We start from the raw sequence: 18,890 nt of genomic DNA, 5'->3' as shown, positions 1-18,890 counted from the left end.
AGCTTTTCCTAAAGGCAGTTGCTCTAGAGTCATAAGGACTTCTTCTGGAGTGGTTGAAGTCCAAATCATAAACAGCAACCTCCCCCAGATGCGGAAGCATTAAGGAGGTGAAAAAGATTCAACATGCGCTGATCAGGTGGGAGCAGATTATGATTTATCTGTTCCAAATTAGGCTTATGGGCATCCACATTTTACCCCAGTGTATAAACGTCCTGCCCTGAAGGGACCGAAGGTGAAGAATGGAGGGGTGAGGCACCTCAAAGTTACTGAAATTAGAAAGAAGTTGTACCCGAAACCTAGGGCACCGATAACACTGATGGATTACATTTAAAGCCTGGACTTTAATAGTAAGAGCAGGTTAAGTGCTTGTCCAAAACAGCAGCATCCAGGTCAATACAGCAGCATTCAAATATTTTCTTGACCCTCAGTTTCGTGGTCTCCATTTTTGTAGAGTGTCATGAGTGTACATTTAGAACAAGAACCCAAAGATCTGAACTAATATGGCAAAATCAGGATTACTCTTGCAATCCTAGAGAATGTTAAGGAATACTTTCTCTTTCCACTACATTTAATTAAAGTGGTCATAGTCCAAATAATTTGTTTACATTACAGCTTTGGTCTCCAGGACAAAGTGCCTGGTGAGCCACTAGAAATGAAAATAAGTATTCCTTATAGGAATAATGTTATTTCCAAATTATTTTGGTGGCTGAGCTTTGAGTGCTGTCTGTGTGCATTACTAATGATCTTAGATAACCCTAAGGAGTTGGTTAAGAAATCACTGAGGATGACTGAGATCACTCCATTTTTATTTGAAGGCTGCGAAACCAAACTCTGATACACAATACTTTCATCGATGGGCAAACACTGCAGGAATAAGTATCTAAAATAGATAAAACCAAGTATTCCTTTAGCTTCAGTGTTGCCACTCTAGTGTCTTCCCAGATTTCATGGAATAGCTACACATGCACATCTGAAGATGGATGAACGCTGAAATTATAAGTTTGTGAGCTATATTATTTGAGAATATGGATGGACTTTTCAAAACCTAGAACTGAAATCAGAATATTGATTGCTCAATTCCTTATGCACACATCCTCTATAAAAACACTTGCGGTTGACCAGGGGGAGGGAGAACATTATGCTCAAGTCTAACAGCACACTGCACAGCCTACGGACACTAGCAGACTCAAGAAAACAAGTGACACCTAATCTATAAGGGGGCCTCTCAAATGAGAGCTGACTGACCTATGAAAAAAGTGAGAGATCGACCGCAGATCTGAATTCGCAGCAAAGAATGGACTTTAGCCCTAAGCTTTGTAGCAAAGGTCTTGAGAGTTCAAACTGATTCAGTGGAATTTCGTGCACAGACCTATTTAGCCCCCACCCAAGAGACTACACACCATTTTCCCAGGGATTCTTCATCGTTGCCAGAAACATGGGGCTAGGGAGGCAGTCTTCTTTAGCATTGTATGGGCCTGATGCAATATAGGGCTTTTAGGTCAAGGTGACAGACAGGGTTACAAATGTATTACATGTGATCCAAGGGTTTGCCTTTTTGGCCAGATGCTGCATCCTAGGATTGAGAAGGCCACCTCTAAATGTATTGACCTGGCTATGCTCCTTGCCAAGAAATCAAAGGGGATGGTCTGGCAAGCACTGTATGTACAGAAGTATATAACTGGATGCATGCAGAAAACGGAATCTACATAATATCATGTAAGAGACCAGGATGTAATACAATACACTTGGGCTGAGTCCCAGTCTTAGCAGAACTCTTCCCTAAATTTGACAAGAAGCCACTGTTATGTGGCTGCACCTTACAGTACATCGTCCCTTCAGGCAAGGTGATATTCCACGCCGAATTGCATAGCTTGGTCAGTAACATTTGGGCGAGGTGGCGAATTTCAGATTTTCCATCAATCACGCTTGCATATAATGTCAAAATACATTGTACAAAAGCAGGGCACATGAGAGGGGCTTAAGGGGCAGTGGAAAGGGAGACAGATGCTGATTAGTAGAGGTACTAAGTGAGAGGAAACAATACTTTGTAACATAACCAACATTTTTTAGACTTTCAAAGCAAAAAAGGACCGTGTGTGTGCATTTTTGTCTGTGTATGTAAACATTCATTGTGAAATCCAAGACACCTCACCATACCCGACTGAAAACCCCTATACCCAACTATTTTCACAAAAATGCATTTATGGGGGAGGTGTGTAACACCATACATTAGTTTGCTTGACCCAATTGGGAGCGTGCCTGTAGTCCACTAATGCACGTATTCTTCCAGCATAATACTTGTGTGCTAATTACGTTTGTGGCTTGCCCGTGGCCTTCGTTGGTTATATGTTTATTAATAAAATGTACAGACTTGATATCTGAACTGTAGGCTAACAAAGGCAATAAGTCAGACAACACTGAGTAGTCCAAAGACCCCCCCCCTCCCCAACCCCCCCCCCACCAAAAAAGCTAAAGAGGAGCAATTAAAAGCGGATTACATCTTCAACAATAATCTGAGTCTTTATTCTAATTTGAATTTTGAGGTCCATTGACACAACTGTCAATATTTCCCTAAAAATATTTTTTCACATTTTAGAGGGCTTTAAAGGTCTGGTTTGACTTGCTATATCCAGCATTATCTTCTCCATACTTCATTCAAAGTTTCCGATGAAAATTTAAATGGAATAAACATCTGACCTCCCACACCAACAAATTCAACTCCGCCTCTTCTACACCACTGTGTTCATCCCAAAAATAATCAGTTTGACAAACTTGAGAATCGTCCAAAACAGATTTACATTTGTTTTTGGAAAGTCTTGTACACACACATTGGTCCAATATTTGCATAGTTATTACCAAAAAAATACACTTTTCCAAAGGGAATAACCAAGTGAACCAAAAGTAAAGTATCCGAACCACCAAGTCTGATAACTGTAAGAGAATATACTCACACAAGATGGCCATTGTATAGATTTTCAAACCATTCAGGACGAGTCAAGGCCAAAGGTTGCTAGAGGGGGCTAGGACTCTGATATCCAGCTCGCCCTGCGGCCGCTGCTGTCATCGTCATCAGGCCCGCGCCAGGAGGCGCTTTAAAAACCGCTGCAGGCTCCAGCTGCGCAGGACGTGCACGGGCAAAGCCCGAGCCAAAGGCGGGCCCGTCCTTGCCAGTCACTGACCAGAGGTGACCTAGACGCCCCCCCACCCCCTCCCCCCAACATCCAGCATCCGAAATTCACAAGCGGTTTGTGACCCCCTCACGTCTCTAAATGCAAGTGTAGCGCACTTCATACTGTGTGGCCAGTGACTGACTGCGGTGGAGAGCACCTCCTCTGGAAATCATCTGACAGAAGGGAAGGATGCCAGGGAGTGTGATAAAGTGGCTCTGTATATACTGTTCCCAAATAGGTACAGTGTGTACAGAGTCCACAGTCCCCAGAGGTTTGGCAGAGGCTAAAGTTAGATATTACCATACTCTTTAAAGTGGTAGCTTGGTCGAGCAGTAAGGCAGTATCAGAGGACAGTGTAAAGCATTTGTTGTACACACTCAGTCAGCAAATGGTCTCCCACACTCAATAACTGAACTCTAGGCCAATGGTTTATATAAAAAAAATATATGTTCGTTTTATTTTAAAACCAACAATAGGTATTAAAATATACTTTCTCAGAATGAGAAGCTTTAGCTGAATACTTTTGCAGTATGCAATTGACTTTTGTAGATAGTTACAGATTGTTGCAATAGCAACACAATTTCAAACACAATAAATGCATTGAGCTCAAAGGAAGTTTTAAGTTAACTGCTATAGATTACTTTCAGGATTACTTTTCAAACTCCAGGACTGGATTCTAGATTCAGTCCTGGGACAGTTCTTGGAAACAAGTGAGTAAAGTCGACTTAGTTACTGTTGTGATTTTTAGGCAATATTTTGCTATTTTAAAAGTTGACACTTAGAAGAAATTTCATGGAAAAACAGTCAATGATTCCCTACAGGAGAAAATTAAAGTTACAGGTATGGTATGTTCTCGTTACTTTTGTAATCCAGTACTGGGCTCCTAGGCTCAGTACTGGGACCTCAATCTAAAACAGGTAAGCAATTACGTTTTCAGAGTTGGTACGATTTTTTAAAAATTTGTAGTTTGCAAAACTTGACACTTAGGAAATCATTGACTGTTTTTCTGTGAAATTTCTTCTATGGAAGAAAACGGGGTTAATGGTAAGTATGGTTTTGAGTACTTTTCAGGGTCAGCACTGGGATCTCTCCTAATAGCAGGCGAGTGTTTTCGTTACTCGGTTGATTTTTGGTGAATATTTTAGGTTTTAGAAACTCCACACTTAGAAGACATTTCAGAAGACACCAGTCAATGTTACCCTATGGAGGAAAATTGGGTTATCGGCTTTTGGGTAGGTACTCGACTGGCAGAGTTAAGGTTCTGGGCACAGACTCGGGTGTCTCCCAGGGTCAGGTAAGTACAGTTGTTACACCCTCAGCGGCACAGGGGCAGCCGGGTGCAGAGTAAGTTAGGCCCAATGATATCCTATGGGAGGCAGGGGGGCCTTGGTTGGTGGCTGCTGACTAGCAGGCCACGCGGCTGTGGGAGCTGGGCTCCTGGTCACTTGCTCAGGGCAAATGGGGAAGTAGATAGGTGTAGAGGTTACACTGCCAGGGCCACTCGGGCGGCTGGGTGCAGGGTGCTTTTGAGCCTTCGGGCGCTCAATGGATTTCAAAGGGAAAGCTCCTGGTTGAAAAAAGGCTGCAAGCTCGGGGACGAAGATTCTTCAGGTGCCACCACCACTTCGAGAGGTAAGTTGGGTAGTTGGAGGATATGTAGGTACCCAGGAGTTGGGCACAGGGGGCTGCAGGGCGCCGGGTGCAGGGGTGCCTTTTGGTGTCGGGAAATCTTACCCTCTGTTGATCGCGGTTGGGGGGGGGGGGGTACCTGGTTCTGAGGCTGCAGGCGTCGTCAGGAGCGTCGAGGTGAGTCCTTGGGTGCCGGATTCGGGCTCACAGTCGCCAGGGGGACGTCCTCGGGGTCTTTGTTCACTCCGGCACAGGCCAGACTTGGCAGGTGCAGAGTGTGCAGGGTTCGCAGTTCCGGGCTGATGCCAGGGGTTAGAAGCTGGTTTTGAGCAGAGCTTCTGCTCATGGGAGTCCCAGGTGCTTAGAGCCAAAAGATAGCCAGGTCCTCCGGGGTTTGTGAGGTTGCTGGCCACAAGAGGTGCCAGGATGGAGCAGAAGCAGGTTCGAGGGTCGACAGGCCGGTAGGGCTGGGGCCAAAGCAGTTGGTGTCTTCCTCTTCTTAGCAGCTGCATGGCAGGTCTTCTTTCTTCTTGCTCTTCTAAACTTTCCGGAATCTGGAATCAGAGGGAGGAAGGTTCAGGGCGCCCCTAAATACTAAATTTAGGGGCGTTACAGGTAGGTAAAGGGCAGGGACCACTGGGTCCCTGCCCTGGGGTGGGTACACCCCCTCTCCTGCCACTCTCCTGTGGGAGGGGGGGCAGTGGCCTAGTCCTGATTGGGCAGGGCTCCACATCTTCAAGATGGCGAGAGCCCGGGGACGTGCTTCACCTTGCCAACACCACCCCTCAGACGGGGAAGGCGGAGGCTGGCACACCCCCTGGCCTTCGTTGGGGTTTCCGGCCAGTCTGCCCGCCAGAGAGGGGGTTGAACACCGGTAGGGGCCAGTTGCTGGGTACAGCAAGTGGCCTGGAGAAGCTTGCAAAGGCGAAATGCCTTTGAAGCTTCCCCTGCCCATCCTGGGGGAGGAGACTTCGCACCTCACCCAGGATGTGCATTGTTGCAGGCCCAGGAGAGCATATGGCTCTCTACCCAGGGGTCCAGCAACCTGTCTGCTGTGTGGCAGGCTAGGCAGCCCCTCAGACAAGACGTGGATTGTAGGTTAGGTTCAGGGAAAATCTCCAAGATGCCCTCTGTCGTGCATCTTACAGTAAATCCCACACTGGCATCAGTGTGGGTTTAATGTGCTGAGGAGTTTGATACCAAACTTCTCAGTCTTCAGTGTAGCCATCATGGTGCTGTGGAGTTCGTGTTGACGACCTCCCAGCAACATATACTCTTAATGGCAGCACTGCGCTTACAGTTCCCAGAAATGGACCTGGGTACTGTAAGGGGCACATGGCTCATGCACCTGTGCCCACACCTCTGGCATAGGGAACCCAGCTAGAGGGGTAACTGAGGTATGCCAGGGCAGTGGGTTGTGGGCATGGCACACAGGGATGTGTGCCATGTCGACTCTTTGTTTAGTTCTGCACCCAGACACTCAGCCTGCAAAGGCAGTGGGTGTGCGTCAGGGTACAGGTCCTCTAAGGGTGGCACAATAAGTGCTGCTGCCCTTAGGGGCCTTCTGTGGTCACAAGGCCCTGGGCACCTAGGGTACCATTTACCAGGGGCTGACAGGTGACCAGAGATGCCAATTGGGTTTTGGCTGTTAGGCAGTTTTTAGGGAAGAAACACAGGTCCTGGGCACCTGATTGGCAGGAGCCCAGGGCACAACAAGGAAAAGAGCATCAGTTATCAGGCAAAAATGGGGGGGGGGGGTTACTGCAACAGAAACCCACTTTCCTACAGGGAGCCTCTGTTACTGTTAGACGGAGGGAGCAGGTGGATGTTTGAATGGTGGTGTTAGTTAAGCGGAAGGCTGCGCTTTGTTAGCCTGTATTACCACCTGTTTGTGCCCGCTGCACGCTGGCGGGGCTGTGGTCTCCCAGGTGGTGTCGCACTCCAGAGAGAGAGTAAGGGAGGGGCTTTCTACCTATACTCCAACCGAGGCTGGACAATCCCTTTCTCACCTGGGTCCTGGACGTAGGAGAGCTGGTGAGGGTACCATCTTATTCTGGTAGGTGGTTGACTGTTTGGGTTTAGACCGCTGACCTGCCTCCTTGCTGGGCAGATTCCTGGTGCGGAAAAAACACTGTATAAAACAAAAGGGTGGCTGCTGTTTGTAAACCCCCCTCAGGAAGTCTGTATAATTGTATAATCTGTGTGATATTGCCCCCCTGGATTGTATTACAAACTGAACAACTGTGGTGAGAAAGTTCCCCCTTTTTTCTTTTATTTGATTCATGCTCAGGGGATCCTGTGCTAATGAACTTCGGAGTGTAATGTTATCTCTAAGAGAAACTATAGCCTATCATATCCTTGAATTTGGTATTCATTTTACCCTTTATTCTTAAGGACTGGTTTGACCGAATGACGGGCAAACGCAAGACCAAGCCAGTTGTAAAATCCACAGGCACCACACTGGATTATTTTCTCCAGAAAGCGGTGGGGGATATTACGAATGAAATCGAGCAATCAGAACAGAGACTTTCAGTAGGCCCCGCAAGTGACCCACACACCAACTCATCTAGACCCCACTAGAGACGTTAACACAGTCACTTTGGGGTCGAGTGATGATAGGAGGTCCGCAGTGCCACTCTCGCCTGTTGTGGTAATTAGGGATGAGGTTCCTGCAAAAGATAGGCTACACTTGAGTGACTCCAACCACATTCTTGAGGAGAATAGTTCTCCGCAAGTAGAAGGTGGGAAGAGGAAGAGATTTGAGGTGGCGGGTTTAGGATGTAAACCAAAAGGATCATTTGCCTGTGACTAAAAAAAATCAGACAAGATCCGTTACCAGGGGGTAGGACCAGAAAGGGTCCGGGTAAAGGGGTTATACCAAATGGGGCGGACATTCCTTTAATGAAAATCAGTAAGTTGATAACGGAGGCATTGGCTCCTGTCGTGAATCGTTTAGATTGCATCGACTATCAGCTTGCCCTTGTGTTTCGAGAATTAAATACGTTTTCGGCACAGGCCTTACAGAAGCCAGAGGATATTAACCAGAGCAGTACAGCGGCTTTACTAAATGCTAGGATTGCCCCCTAAAATATACTGACCTTAAACCCCCGGGAAGAACCCTCTTGTGTGGCCCTACCTACAGAGCACTCTGCAAATACTTGCGAAGGGTCTCCTTGGGTAACAGTCCCCCCTAGGCAAAAACGCAAGGTTATGCAAGGAGTCTCAAATGTTTGCGATAATGATCTCCTAATTGAGTCCAACCAAAGACATCCACTTCACACCTCAAATGTAGAGCGCCCAGGAACCACATCTCCAAATAGGGAAGGTGAAAAAGTTATACTGAACCTACCACCAGATTGTACCCCCTACACCTTGGTACTCACTGGAGTTCCCTATCTCCCACCAAGTCACCAAGAAAACTGCCAAAGCCTTATTAATAAATCAGCTTATTGGTGTCGTAGTAAAATACCACTCCAGGCAAACCTGATAGATAACATTATCATGGCCACGCAAGTGAGCTGGGTGGGCAGCACAACAAAATCAGTTAAGGTATATTGTGTGGTTCTCAATTTTAGGGACCCTGGGCTAGTGCACTTTCTTTTGAGGCGCCTTAATGACGCAGCAGGGGAGAGCGAAAGGTTCCACCCCTGGGCTTTTTCTACCCACCTAAGAGGGGTATCATTCAGCCCCAAAGGCCCTCTTCCCTAGGCCCAAGAACGTATACCTATTCGCAGCAATTTGTGCCTACCCACCCCAATCGGTTTCGAATCCTATCAGGCCCTGCTGATATTGACTGTCAGTTTATCCCAAAGAGGTACCTGAGGAGGGGGGAACGATACAGGCTGGTTACAATTTAGGCAGAGTTCCTGAGGTGGTAGAAAAAGTAGATTTAGGGCGCGAGCCCTTAGTGTTTCCCATATCCTACCCCCCATTAATAGAGTTAGGGGCACAGAAATTCAGGGGAAATCTACTTCTCGTTTCAAAATCAGCTCATGGAATATAGTAGGCCTCTGTTTTAAGATAGGAAATGAGGAGTGGTTAGGATATATTAGAGGCTTTCACCTTCTTTGCCTCCAGGAAACCTGGTCTAGAGCGGACATATTCCTGGCTGGTTACCTCTCCTTCTGTGTGCCTGCATTGCCTTCTGCTTCAGGAAGGGCCAAGGGTGGAATTGCAGTCTTTATATCAGTAAAATACGGATCTCTAAAAGTTACTAGTATAAGTTCATCACCCTGGTACCAACTAATTATGATACATAATTTAAGTAAGGCCAAAATACTTTTGGTCAATTGATACCACAATATTTATGATCCACATAACTGTAAAGCCATCAAGACCCTACAATATGAGCTTACACATATCACTGGGAAGTGGCAGCCACTATGCACCATCTGGGTAGGGGATTTTAACTGTACATTGTGGAAGCACAGCACTCAACGTGTGTGTGGACTGGAAGATACTGAGGGACAGCCACTACCCCATTTGACCCACTCATCACAGGGAGAAGCTCTAAACTCTGTCCTGACAGGGAACGACTTAGGCATTATCAACTGTTGGGCCAAGGACTTTTCACTGCAGTGCTCCACTTATGTTGGATGTGGTAGGGCTAGATTCATTGATTTTATGTTAATATCTAGAAACTTTTTAAAGTTTATCATGGACTTTGTGGTGGAACCTCACTGCCTAAGCAACCATAACCCCCTTATCGTCTCCCTCGAATTAAAGATCCAAGTAGGGGAGGGCATTGATCGCCCGATCCATTTCTAGCGGAACAAGGGTGTCAGGTTGCATTGGGGCAAGATGGATCCCCTCAAATTTGTCAAAGGCTACCCCCATTTAATTATGGGGTGTCTGAAGACAGACTCTCCTCCAGAGGATGTTGTTCAGGAATTTGGGTCACTATGTGCTGAGGTAGCCACGAGGCTGACAAGGAGCACCAAGCCTGGGGAACCCCAGGAGGCTCGGTGCTTTAACTCAGATTGTTCTAGGGCCCATAAAGACTTAAAAAGGGCGCTCCATTTTATCCCCCGTAACAGAGAGCAAATCAAAGTGGCAAGGCCTCAATATAAAACAATAATTGAGGGGAAGAAGGCATAACTAGGAAGTTTAGCGTGGGAAGAACTAGAGAGAGCAGGAGCCCTATGAGATACAAAAAAAATCTAGGGAATTATAAATCGCCCATTATTTGTTGAAGAAACCAGGCAGATGGATTAACTGATATTGGGAGATGATTGGGTTGTTCATTGTAATGCTATTTTTAATCCCCAAAACAAAAGGGTTGAGGAACACACAAGGGACTTGCCTGTTGACCTAGTTACAGCTACCAAACTCAGTCTATCTATTACAGTAATGGAGGTTGAGGAAGCGCTAGCCCTGGGGTCCCGCCTGAAAGCACCAGGTCCTGATGAGGTCCCCCTTGACCTTTTTAAAAATAATCCAAACCTGTGGGCACCCGTGCAGACAAAAGTATTTAAGGCAGTAATTATTGGCCCAATGCCCGTGACCTGGAAGGAGGCATTAGTGGTCCCTATTTTTAAAAAAGGTAACAGAAGTGACCAGGCCTGTTATAGGCCAATATCGTTCATTGATGCCACTGCCAAGGTATTGGGTAGAGTTGTCCTTGCCCGGCTGGAGACCTGGGCAACCACCACAGGAGTGATATTCAACACGCAATATGGTTTCAGGAAGAGGCTCGGCACGACTGAACAATGCCTAAACCTGTCCTTATTTATTAACAAATACGTGAAGGCCAGGAAGGGCTCAATCCACCTGGCCTTCATGGATTTGTCTAGTGCCTTTGACACTGTTAACAGAGAGAAACTATGGGAGATGTTGGAAAGTTTGGGGGTGGAACATGCTCTGGTGTCTCTCATCCATAGGCTATATTTCAACACCTCAGTCTCCATAACATATGGTACACAAGGGGAAAAAAATGGAGCAGATATCTTCAACAGAGGGTGCCCGGCAAGGGTGCATCCTAGCCCCCTTTTTGTTTTTAATTTACACAAATGGTCTGGAGGCTTCCCTATTAAACAGAAATCTGGATTTTCCCAAGATTGGCAGCAAATCTGTCCCCTTTGTTATCTTACCCTGATGACACAGTGCTAATGGCTACGACAGCGGATGGCCTTCAGAATTCTCTGGATACTTTTATTGATTTTAAGACGTCACTTGATCTTAAAGTTAATTTTATTAAATCATATATCATGGTCTGCGGCCCTAAGACAAGAGAATAGAAAAGGTTGAGAATGTTATGTACTTGGGTAACTTATTTAACAATAAACTAAGCTGGGACCCACTTGTGACAGCAAGAGCTCACCATACAACTAGGGCGGTGGATGGGCTTTTCGTTTTGCCTGAAAATTAGGCCATAAGCCTGCGAGGGAAAGACTTGCGCTTTACAATGTCAAATGCCTGTCAATTGCAACATATGGCGCAGGGGTGTGGTGGCGTCACAATACACACCAGTACACAATACATGCCAGTTACAAATAGTGGAAAATAAATTCACTAAAACGCTTATGATGACGCCTAATAGTGCCCTTAACCGCCTATGTCATGATGAATTGGGTCTAGAACAGTTAGAAGACTGTATATCTTGTGCCTCTCTATTCTTATTGGCGAAAATTTAACTTTCTGAAGAACAAATGTTCTCATGAGAAATAATAAGAGACTGTCAAAACTTGGCCAACTCTTTAAAAATACTATGGCTTGGTTTCCTGAAAGAAAAATATTATTAAATAGGATTGGGCATTTTTATGATCGCCCTAACAGTATTCCATTGAACGCAAACGTTTTTATCAAAGAGGCATTACACTCAAGGGGAAACATGCATTATCTTGATCAAGATGAAATCGGTCCTATGCACTTGTCCCCTGCACCATTGCAATATTATTTAACATTCACTACTAACTCGCAGATTAGATTTTACCTAACCAGATTTCAGTTAGGTATTGTGCATTTTTTGCTGGCATTTCCACGCCAGTGTGGTTGGGCGAACGATCTCTCTCTTTGTCCATGTGATAACCTTACAAGCCAAAGCACTCTGCACTTTATTCTATTTTGCAGTTTATATAAGTTGGCAAGGAGTAAATTTAGAATTCCATTGTTAAAGCAAATCCGCCCTTGTACATATGTTGATGGTTTTAAATATTTGCAATCATTGGCTACCCCCTGATATTTGTAGTGAAATATCCAAATTACATAAAAGTATCTTTGGCCATTAGAAAAAAATAATGAACTAGAACACATTGAGCTGTCCCAGTGAAACTGTCGCTTGTACGGAGTCTTAGACCCTGGTATTTTAGGATTTGTTTTTAACATATTTAGATTGTTTATATACTGTGATAATGTCTTTGTAAATCTGAAGGGTGTTATGCATCGTCACCAGATGCTGGATTTTATGTATTGTGCTCATTTGAAGGTTATGGATTTTAATTTACCTGGAAATTCTGGAGGTCTATTCAGATACTGTGAAGTCCACTAGAAATGCACCTTTTCCTACTTATTGAGAAGACTCTTATGTGATGTTTTTAATGCACTGAATGTTTTCTTACTTGTATTCTTTTATGGCTGTTTAAGCTAAATATAGATTTATTGATGATGTATAGATTTCAAACAGATGAACAGAAAAATATTTTATATGTGGACGAGCCAAAAACAGGACAGACTTAACACAAAACAGCCACACTGAACAAGAATAATATCGCCCACAATAACGGTGCCACGATTTCAAAGAGTGGGAAAGAGGTGATGGCTATTATTGTTGCCAAAATAGTTAAAATGCATACTATTCAAACGACATGAACAATTTAATCTAATAATAATTGGTGAACGATATGTTGTTTTTTAACATACAATGGTTAGGCATGAATAAAAATGAACAGTAAGAAAAATTGCGCCTCTAACCTGCTTTCTTGCTTTATGGATGGACTATGACGACATAGCAAGGTGCTCTCTGCACCCTCAAAATACAATACAACACTGCCACCCAAATCCTGCTACATTTTAAAACCCATATTTGTGATTTAATGATCAGTGAAACCTACTGCAGCAGAAGGTATGTTTCACTACAATGTTCCTTCTACAACTACAGCAAAATCAAACAGTTTAACTTAAGGAAAAGTATAAATAAACCTTTGGATTTGAAATTTGGAAATGGAGTTTCACTTACAGTGTTGATCGCAGTCGACCCTGGCAAACAATACTTGGTTGTTATTTGGAAATTCTTCTTTAATTACATTGGAGGCTTCCTCAAAAATAGGATGCAACATCTGACTGAATCTGCACCTTTTGAGTTAAAGATCATATGATTAACGAAAGAAAAATAGACGATTAAACAAACGTTAAGTGACCATCATACTTTATTGAATTGTTAACCATTATTCATTTCTAAATTAAATCGCAAATGAGATATGCCACCTTCTATAACAAGGAGGCTACAAACCTGGCATTTATAAGAGTTAATCTTTCAGAAAATGTCAGAAAATTTGTGGCAGCATTAATGGTAACCAAACATTATTGTAGGCGGACTTCTCTACCTTGCCCTAACATCTTAGCTGCATCACTAGTAATCAAAGCAAATAAAAAACACAATTTGCCCTCAAACAAAAGAGACTTTGACAAAGCTAGAAGATGAGACTTAGGTTAACACGGCACCTGAGAACACTACGACTTGTGCCAGATAACTGGATTTTGTTTATTGAAAACCAAAACAATTTCTTACCAGAATCATTTAAGAGGTAGTAAAAGTTTGAGATGACTGAAAAAAAAGACAGTGTAATGGGAAGGGCAGAGGTGTGAAAAGGTGGGGTAGAGCAAGGTTAATGGGCTGGAGAAAATAAGGTAATCAGTAGTGTAAGAAATAGGGATATTAGCTGCAAAAGATGCAAGTCTTGCGCAAGTAATACATCTGCAATTGTTGCCTTACTGGGAACCAAGCGCCCACTGTAGCACTGGACTCTCTCAGGGTATTGAAGCAGCGCAATCCAAAGGGCACAGCTTTCACCATGCATGCCTTTACCACGCGTGGTAAGTATATAAGAGGGGAGGGAGAATGTGTGTGTAGGAGAGGTTTAGGGGTGGGTGGTGGTACAGGCTTGTAGGGGCAAATTTAGTGTTATGGGGTGGGTAGTGGTAAGGTTCATTTTAGGGCTTACATCCCAGTCCCAAGGCCAACTCAGGGGAAGTGGTGTGGGCTAGCAATCCTAATTCACTGGCATGCAACACCACCACTCAATAAATGATTGTCCAATCTTTTATAAAGGAAAGTACATTTATTACACACACACCATTAAATTACAAATATGTACATCGGATGGATGGAAATATCTTTGTGTTGAACCTCATACCAAATTGTCCCCCAGTGGATCATGAAGCCAATAATCACCAAATCCCCTTGTATACCAAGTGCAACTTCACAATAAAAGGGGGTGTAATTTTAAATAGGGCAAGATTTTGTCAGGGCGGTCACCACATCAATATATACGGCAAGCCTATTTAATATGTCGGTGGGGTCACTACATCAATATCTATAAAGCATGCCAACTGGCTTTGTAATAAAAACCATTATCAAATGATAAACTTTAATTTAAATCAATAATCGTATACAAATCTTTCATAAACATAACTATTGCAATGTTTATCTATCAAAGTCACTAAAATGATGTCAAAAAGCATTTCAACTCAATAAGAAACATGCTTAAGTCTTTCCTTTAAATACCAACCAATAGTATAAACTGTATTAATGTTTAGACACTTGTCTTTAAAACATACATTTTAAAAATAGATAAATTCTGGTTAAAAAAAAAAAAGAAGACCACCACACCTCTCTCTCCTGCTTGTAAACCAGGTTAATAACCAATACACCGCCATTTAATACATATATTCTCCATTCACCTAGCCCCCCAGCATTAAATAATTAACTGAACCCATTGCATGGCTAGTCCAAACATTTTGAACAAGCATTGAAAATGCAATAGGTCTCGCCTTTGATTAAGTTAAAGCTATTTGCTTTGGTAATGGTATTGTATAGCAAAGCAAATGGCTTTAACTTAATGAAAGGCGAGATTTATTGCATTTTTAATGCTTTTTTTTGGTGTGCCCAAGTCGATTTTTGAACCCAATCCAACCCTGCCTCTGTCCGTAGTCAGTAGCTTCACTGCATTTTTTGCGATGAAGCCGATTGATACAAATCCAATAATTAAGTAATGTTTTATTCAGATGCTGGTGATATTTTAAACTGCAGCATTCATCAAAATGCTGTGAATAGGAAGCGACGTCACCAGGCACCCTGTTATCTTTTTTGACATCACAAGGTTGATCACTTATCCCACTCCTAGTGCTTCTATATCCTCTTGCTGATGTTGAGGAGCTGGAGCAAGGAATTGAAACTACAAAAAGGTAAACAGCGCCATGTATTTCTTGTTCCTGCCATGGCCCTCTGGGTGCTCGTTTGCGAGGACACTGCGAAAGGTTTCGAAAGGCCAGTCGCTGCTAGCCCTAAAGTGGCGTAGTTGCTGTACCACTGGTAATGGAGAAATACTCTGCTCTCTCTCTCCCCAAGCATCCTGGCTTCTCTACCGCACTTCCCGCAGAATCCAGCAGGTGGCGCATGGCCTCCCCGAAGCTCATTGTGTTGGTCCCCTCCCTGAGGTCTTTCTCTGAGCTCAGGGAGGCAGTGCAGTTGCCTGTATCGCTGGAAGTGGAGGACCCCTGCGTAGCTCCCTGGCAGCCCCTGGATGTGCCTCGGATCCCGGGCTCTCCTCTGGAGACAAAGGCCGGGCTCTCTTCCCCTACCGCCCGTCCCCCTTCTAGGGCTCCCAGAGGGAGCTCAGCCTGCCCGGGGGGCGGGTTTGCAATGCAGCAGCACCTGTAAAAGAGCTCTACAAATGTGTATCTCTCCTGTATTTGTGTAACGTCCTTTGCATAACGCTTCATGTTGCCAAAGCTGTGTGGGTGCGCTAGGGTGTAAGGAGTGAAGGTCAGCAGAGCATGATGGGTGAAGGGGCAGACCGCGAGAGAGAGGGGTTAATGTGAGGGTTGAGCACTTGTTCTGCCCGAGTAGGGGTCTGCTCTGTAATCGATAGTCTCCGCACTTCCGATGGCTCTCCCACATTTCACCGTGAGCCCAACCAAGCGTAACTGGGGTGTACGGTGGAAGCTGGCGCGTGCATATCTCTGGTGTTTATTTAGCAAAAGCCAGTTGTACACGTGCCAATTTAATGTCCTGGGAGTTGCTGTATAAGGAAGCAGCAGACGCGTAAACGCGGCGCCAGCTATACACTTGCACATCCCCTGTCCTGCAAGTTAATCAAACGCCTTGGTACGCGTTCACGGGCGCGTTCACAATTGCAGTCCTTTCTGCGCGTGCACATGTCCTGGCCCCCTTCCGAGGCAAGTTGACAACAATATATCTCGCTAGCGACAGCGCTTCGCGCTGCGTCGCTAGGCGAGACCTAAAAATGTTGCCAATGCGCATGCCACCTCTAAAAATTCCATATTTAACAAAAGTGCAAGTGCATCATTATGACTATTTATGTCATATCTTTTAAAATGTGGTTTTAAAATCAAACGACGAGGGCGTGGCTTGGAGCGTCAAGATGGCTCTGGACTCCTCAGTCATCCGCCCAAGTACCCTTCACCATCGACGCGGTTAACGTTGCCCGGGGCCTGGCGCCATCCCGCTGGTGCGACACGGAGTGATCTAGTAAAAAGTGGCACTGCTGAACGGCTGAGAGCGGCATTTACCGAGCAGCGGACCAGACAGCCTACACAAGATGGCGGTGCGGCCTGTATGCAAAGCCACAAGACACTGGTGAGTGGCGTGGACTGCGGCCCATTGGAAGCACCCCGGACCCTCGAAGTTCAGAGCAGACGCCCTACTGTGGACCTACCCATTCAAATAGAAGGTCCCAACGCTGCACTGCTGTTCTGCCAGGACGCGGAGGCGGTGGCCCAGAACTGGTACAGGCTTACCACCCGAAAATAATGCTGCAGCAGAGAAGGTGAGCTGGCTGCGGGCGGGGCACGAATGTGCTGAGGCGGCCCGAGCTCCTTCCGGCGGCGCAGTCGAAGAGAGGCTTTTGATTTGGGGACGCAGACTGCCTGAGCTGGTGTGGCTCCCCTGTGCGGCCCTCTACACCTGCATCACTCAACACACAGACACCGAGCGAGTGGGTGACACCGAGAAGTGGGGGGGGGGGGGGGACACGAGAAGGCCTCAGGGGCTAAGCCGGGACCGCTGGGGAGCAATCCGAGGCGGGGCACGCAGAAGGGCCTGATCAAAGTTGATTTGACAGGAGCGACCTCTGGGGACCAGGCCCTAGGGACCTCATTCCTGACTAAGGGGCTGTGCCCAGCGGACCTGCGGAGGCCTATGCGACCCTACGCCCTCTCGCATATTACCTGGCAACCTAGACCCCCACCAGGAGGGACCCGGGGTGACGGATCGTCTTGGCGCTGCGCAGCACTCGAAGCCCGGCACGTGCTGAGGCGGCCAGGCGGCACGTGGAGGCCAGAGGGATTGGAGAGGCCCAGTAGATAGTGATCTGGACCTGGACAGTGAGGCTGCAGCGAAGAAGTTGGTCTTGTGGTCCGATGCGGGGCGACTGGCCTGGGCCAACCCCCCAACCAACACCTGGCTGTCCAATGAACCATCAACAGAAACATTCTCAAATGGACAAATCTCGCCATAATCTATAGACCTTCCATATTGTGATAAGCATCCTTATGTAGGGGTCGCCCACGCAACTCCAAACCCAAACGTTCTAGTTTGGTCAGCCAATCTGGTTTAACTGGGACAGATGCTTCTGGTCTCGAAGTATAGGGTGGGGGGAGGGGGAAGGGAGGGGGGTTGGGACCATTGTCCCGAGTTTTTGTTGTTGTATTTCGTTCACTCCAACAGCATTGCTACTCAGCAACAGGACAGTCATATAAATCACCCACAGTACGTCACTACAACAGCATTGCTACTCAGCAACAGGACAGTCATATAAATCACCCACAGTACGATACTACAGTTATTGCCTTGCACCCTCTATAAACCATAACCAATCTCGTATCCAGCCCAGGCCCCACAGTGCACCTACAGCCACCGTGACTAATACACGGAACGACGGAGATGCTCTCCGTGTATTATCATGGAATGTCAACGGACTACTCAATAGGGTCAAGCGGACAGCAGTACTGCGATGCGCCCAGCGCCAGGTGTCCGACATACTCCTACTTCAAGAGACCCACCTCATGGGCAACAATTGCCCCTTTCTTGCAAGATATGGCTATTACAGAATTTGACACTCAGGGTTTGCCCGGGGATCACGGGGTGTGGCAATTCTCCAGCGGCGCAATCTCCCTTTTGTACTCACACTGGCCACTACCGATCCTCAGGGATGTTTCATGGCCCTGAGTGGAAATATCGGGGTAAGCGCTCTTAACCGAGTCTCCATATATTCTCCTCCACCGATGCTCACATTGACTCTGAAACGCACTGCAGACCTTATTGCTTCTCTACCCCCCTGCGATGACAATAATTGGAGGGGACTTTAACGCGGTAATACACCCAGACCATGACACTACGAGCGCTCCCTCTGCCGCAAGAACCCCGCACGCCAAACGCCTAGCAAACTGGGCAAGTACCCTACAAATTTATGACACCTGGAGAATTTGGCACTCCCACAGCAAACAATTCACCCATACCTCTGCAGCACACCACACCCATGCCCGAACTGACAACATTTTCATGCCCGCACTTGACTGTCAGAAGATCACAATCCCTTATCCACAAAAGAGAGCAAGAGAAGCAGGTCAGTTGCAATCTCCCAAGTACAATCACATCCCAGAAAGGCAACTGATGGTGTCTGTGTATCCGTTCTGGATATTCAGGCTGAAAGGAAAAGGACATACAAACAAGGTGGGAAGAGGGTGCAAAATAAGGGGGGGGGGGGGGGGGGAGAATGCCACTGAGGTCCAATGTTAGGCCTCCAGCTGTCTTCGGATGATGGGATATCCAAAGATATTGGAGAAGACGCCTCACTCACTTATCGGGACATGCTTCATCATAGGCGTCTTTCCACACCCAGGTAAGATGGTACT

The 18,890-nt window shown here is 46.0% G+C and overlaps 1 protein-coding gene across 1 annotated transcript in view; it reads right to left on the bottom strand.

Annotated features, from left to right (window-relative positions):
- The window catches only part of ERP44 (endoplasmic reticulum protein 44), a 557,683-nt gene that overhangs the window by 379,208 nt on the left and 159,585 nt on the right, over positions 1 to 18,890 (bottom strand). The window contains exon 4 of the mRNA XM_085606779.1: positions 12,973 to 13,088. Within this exon, the coding sequence (XP_085462905.1) occupies positions 12,973 to 13,088 (116 nt within the window). The remainder of the gene's footprint in view (positions 1 to 12,972; positions 13,089 to 18,890) is intronic.

Source organism: Triturus cristatus, chromosome 5_2 (genome assembly GCF_964204655.1).
Source record: "Triturus cristatus chromosome 5_2, aTriCri1.1, whole genome shotgun sequence".
NCBI classification, from domain to species: Eukaryota; Metazoa; Chordata; class Amphibia; order Caudata; family Salamandridae; genus Triturus; species Triturus cristatus.
The sequence above is the reverse complement of the archived record's forward strand: the minus strand, read 5'-3'. Positions and strand labels throughout refer to the sequence as shown.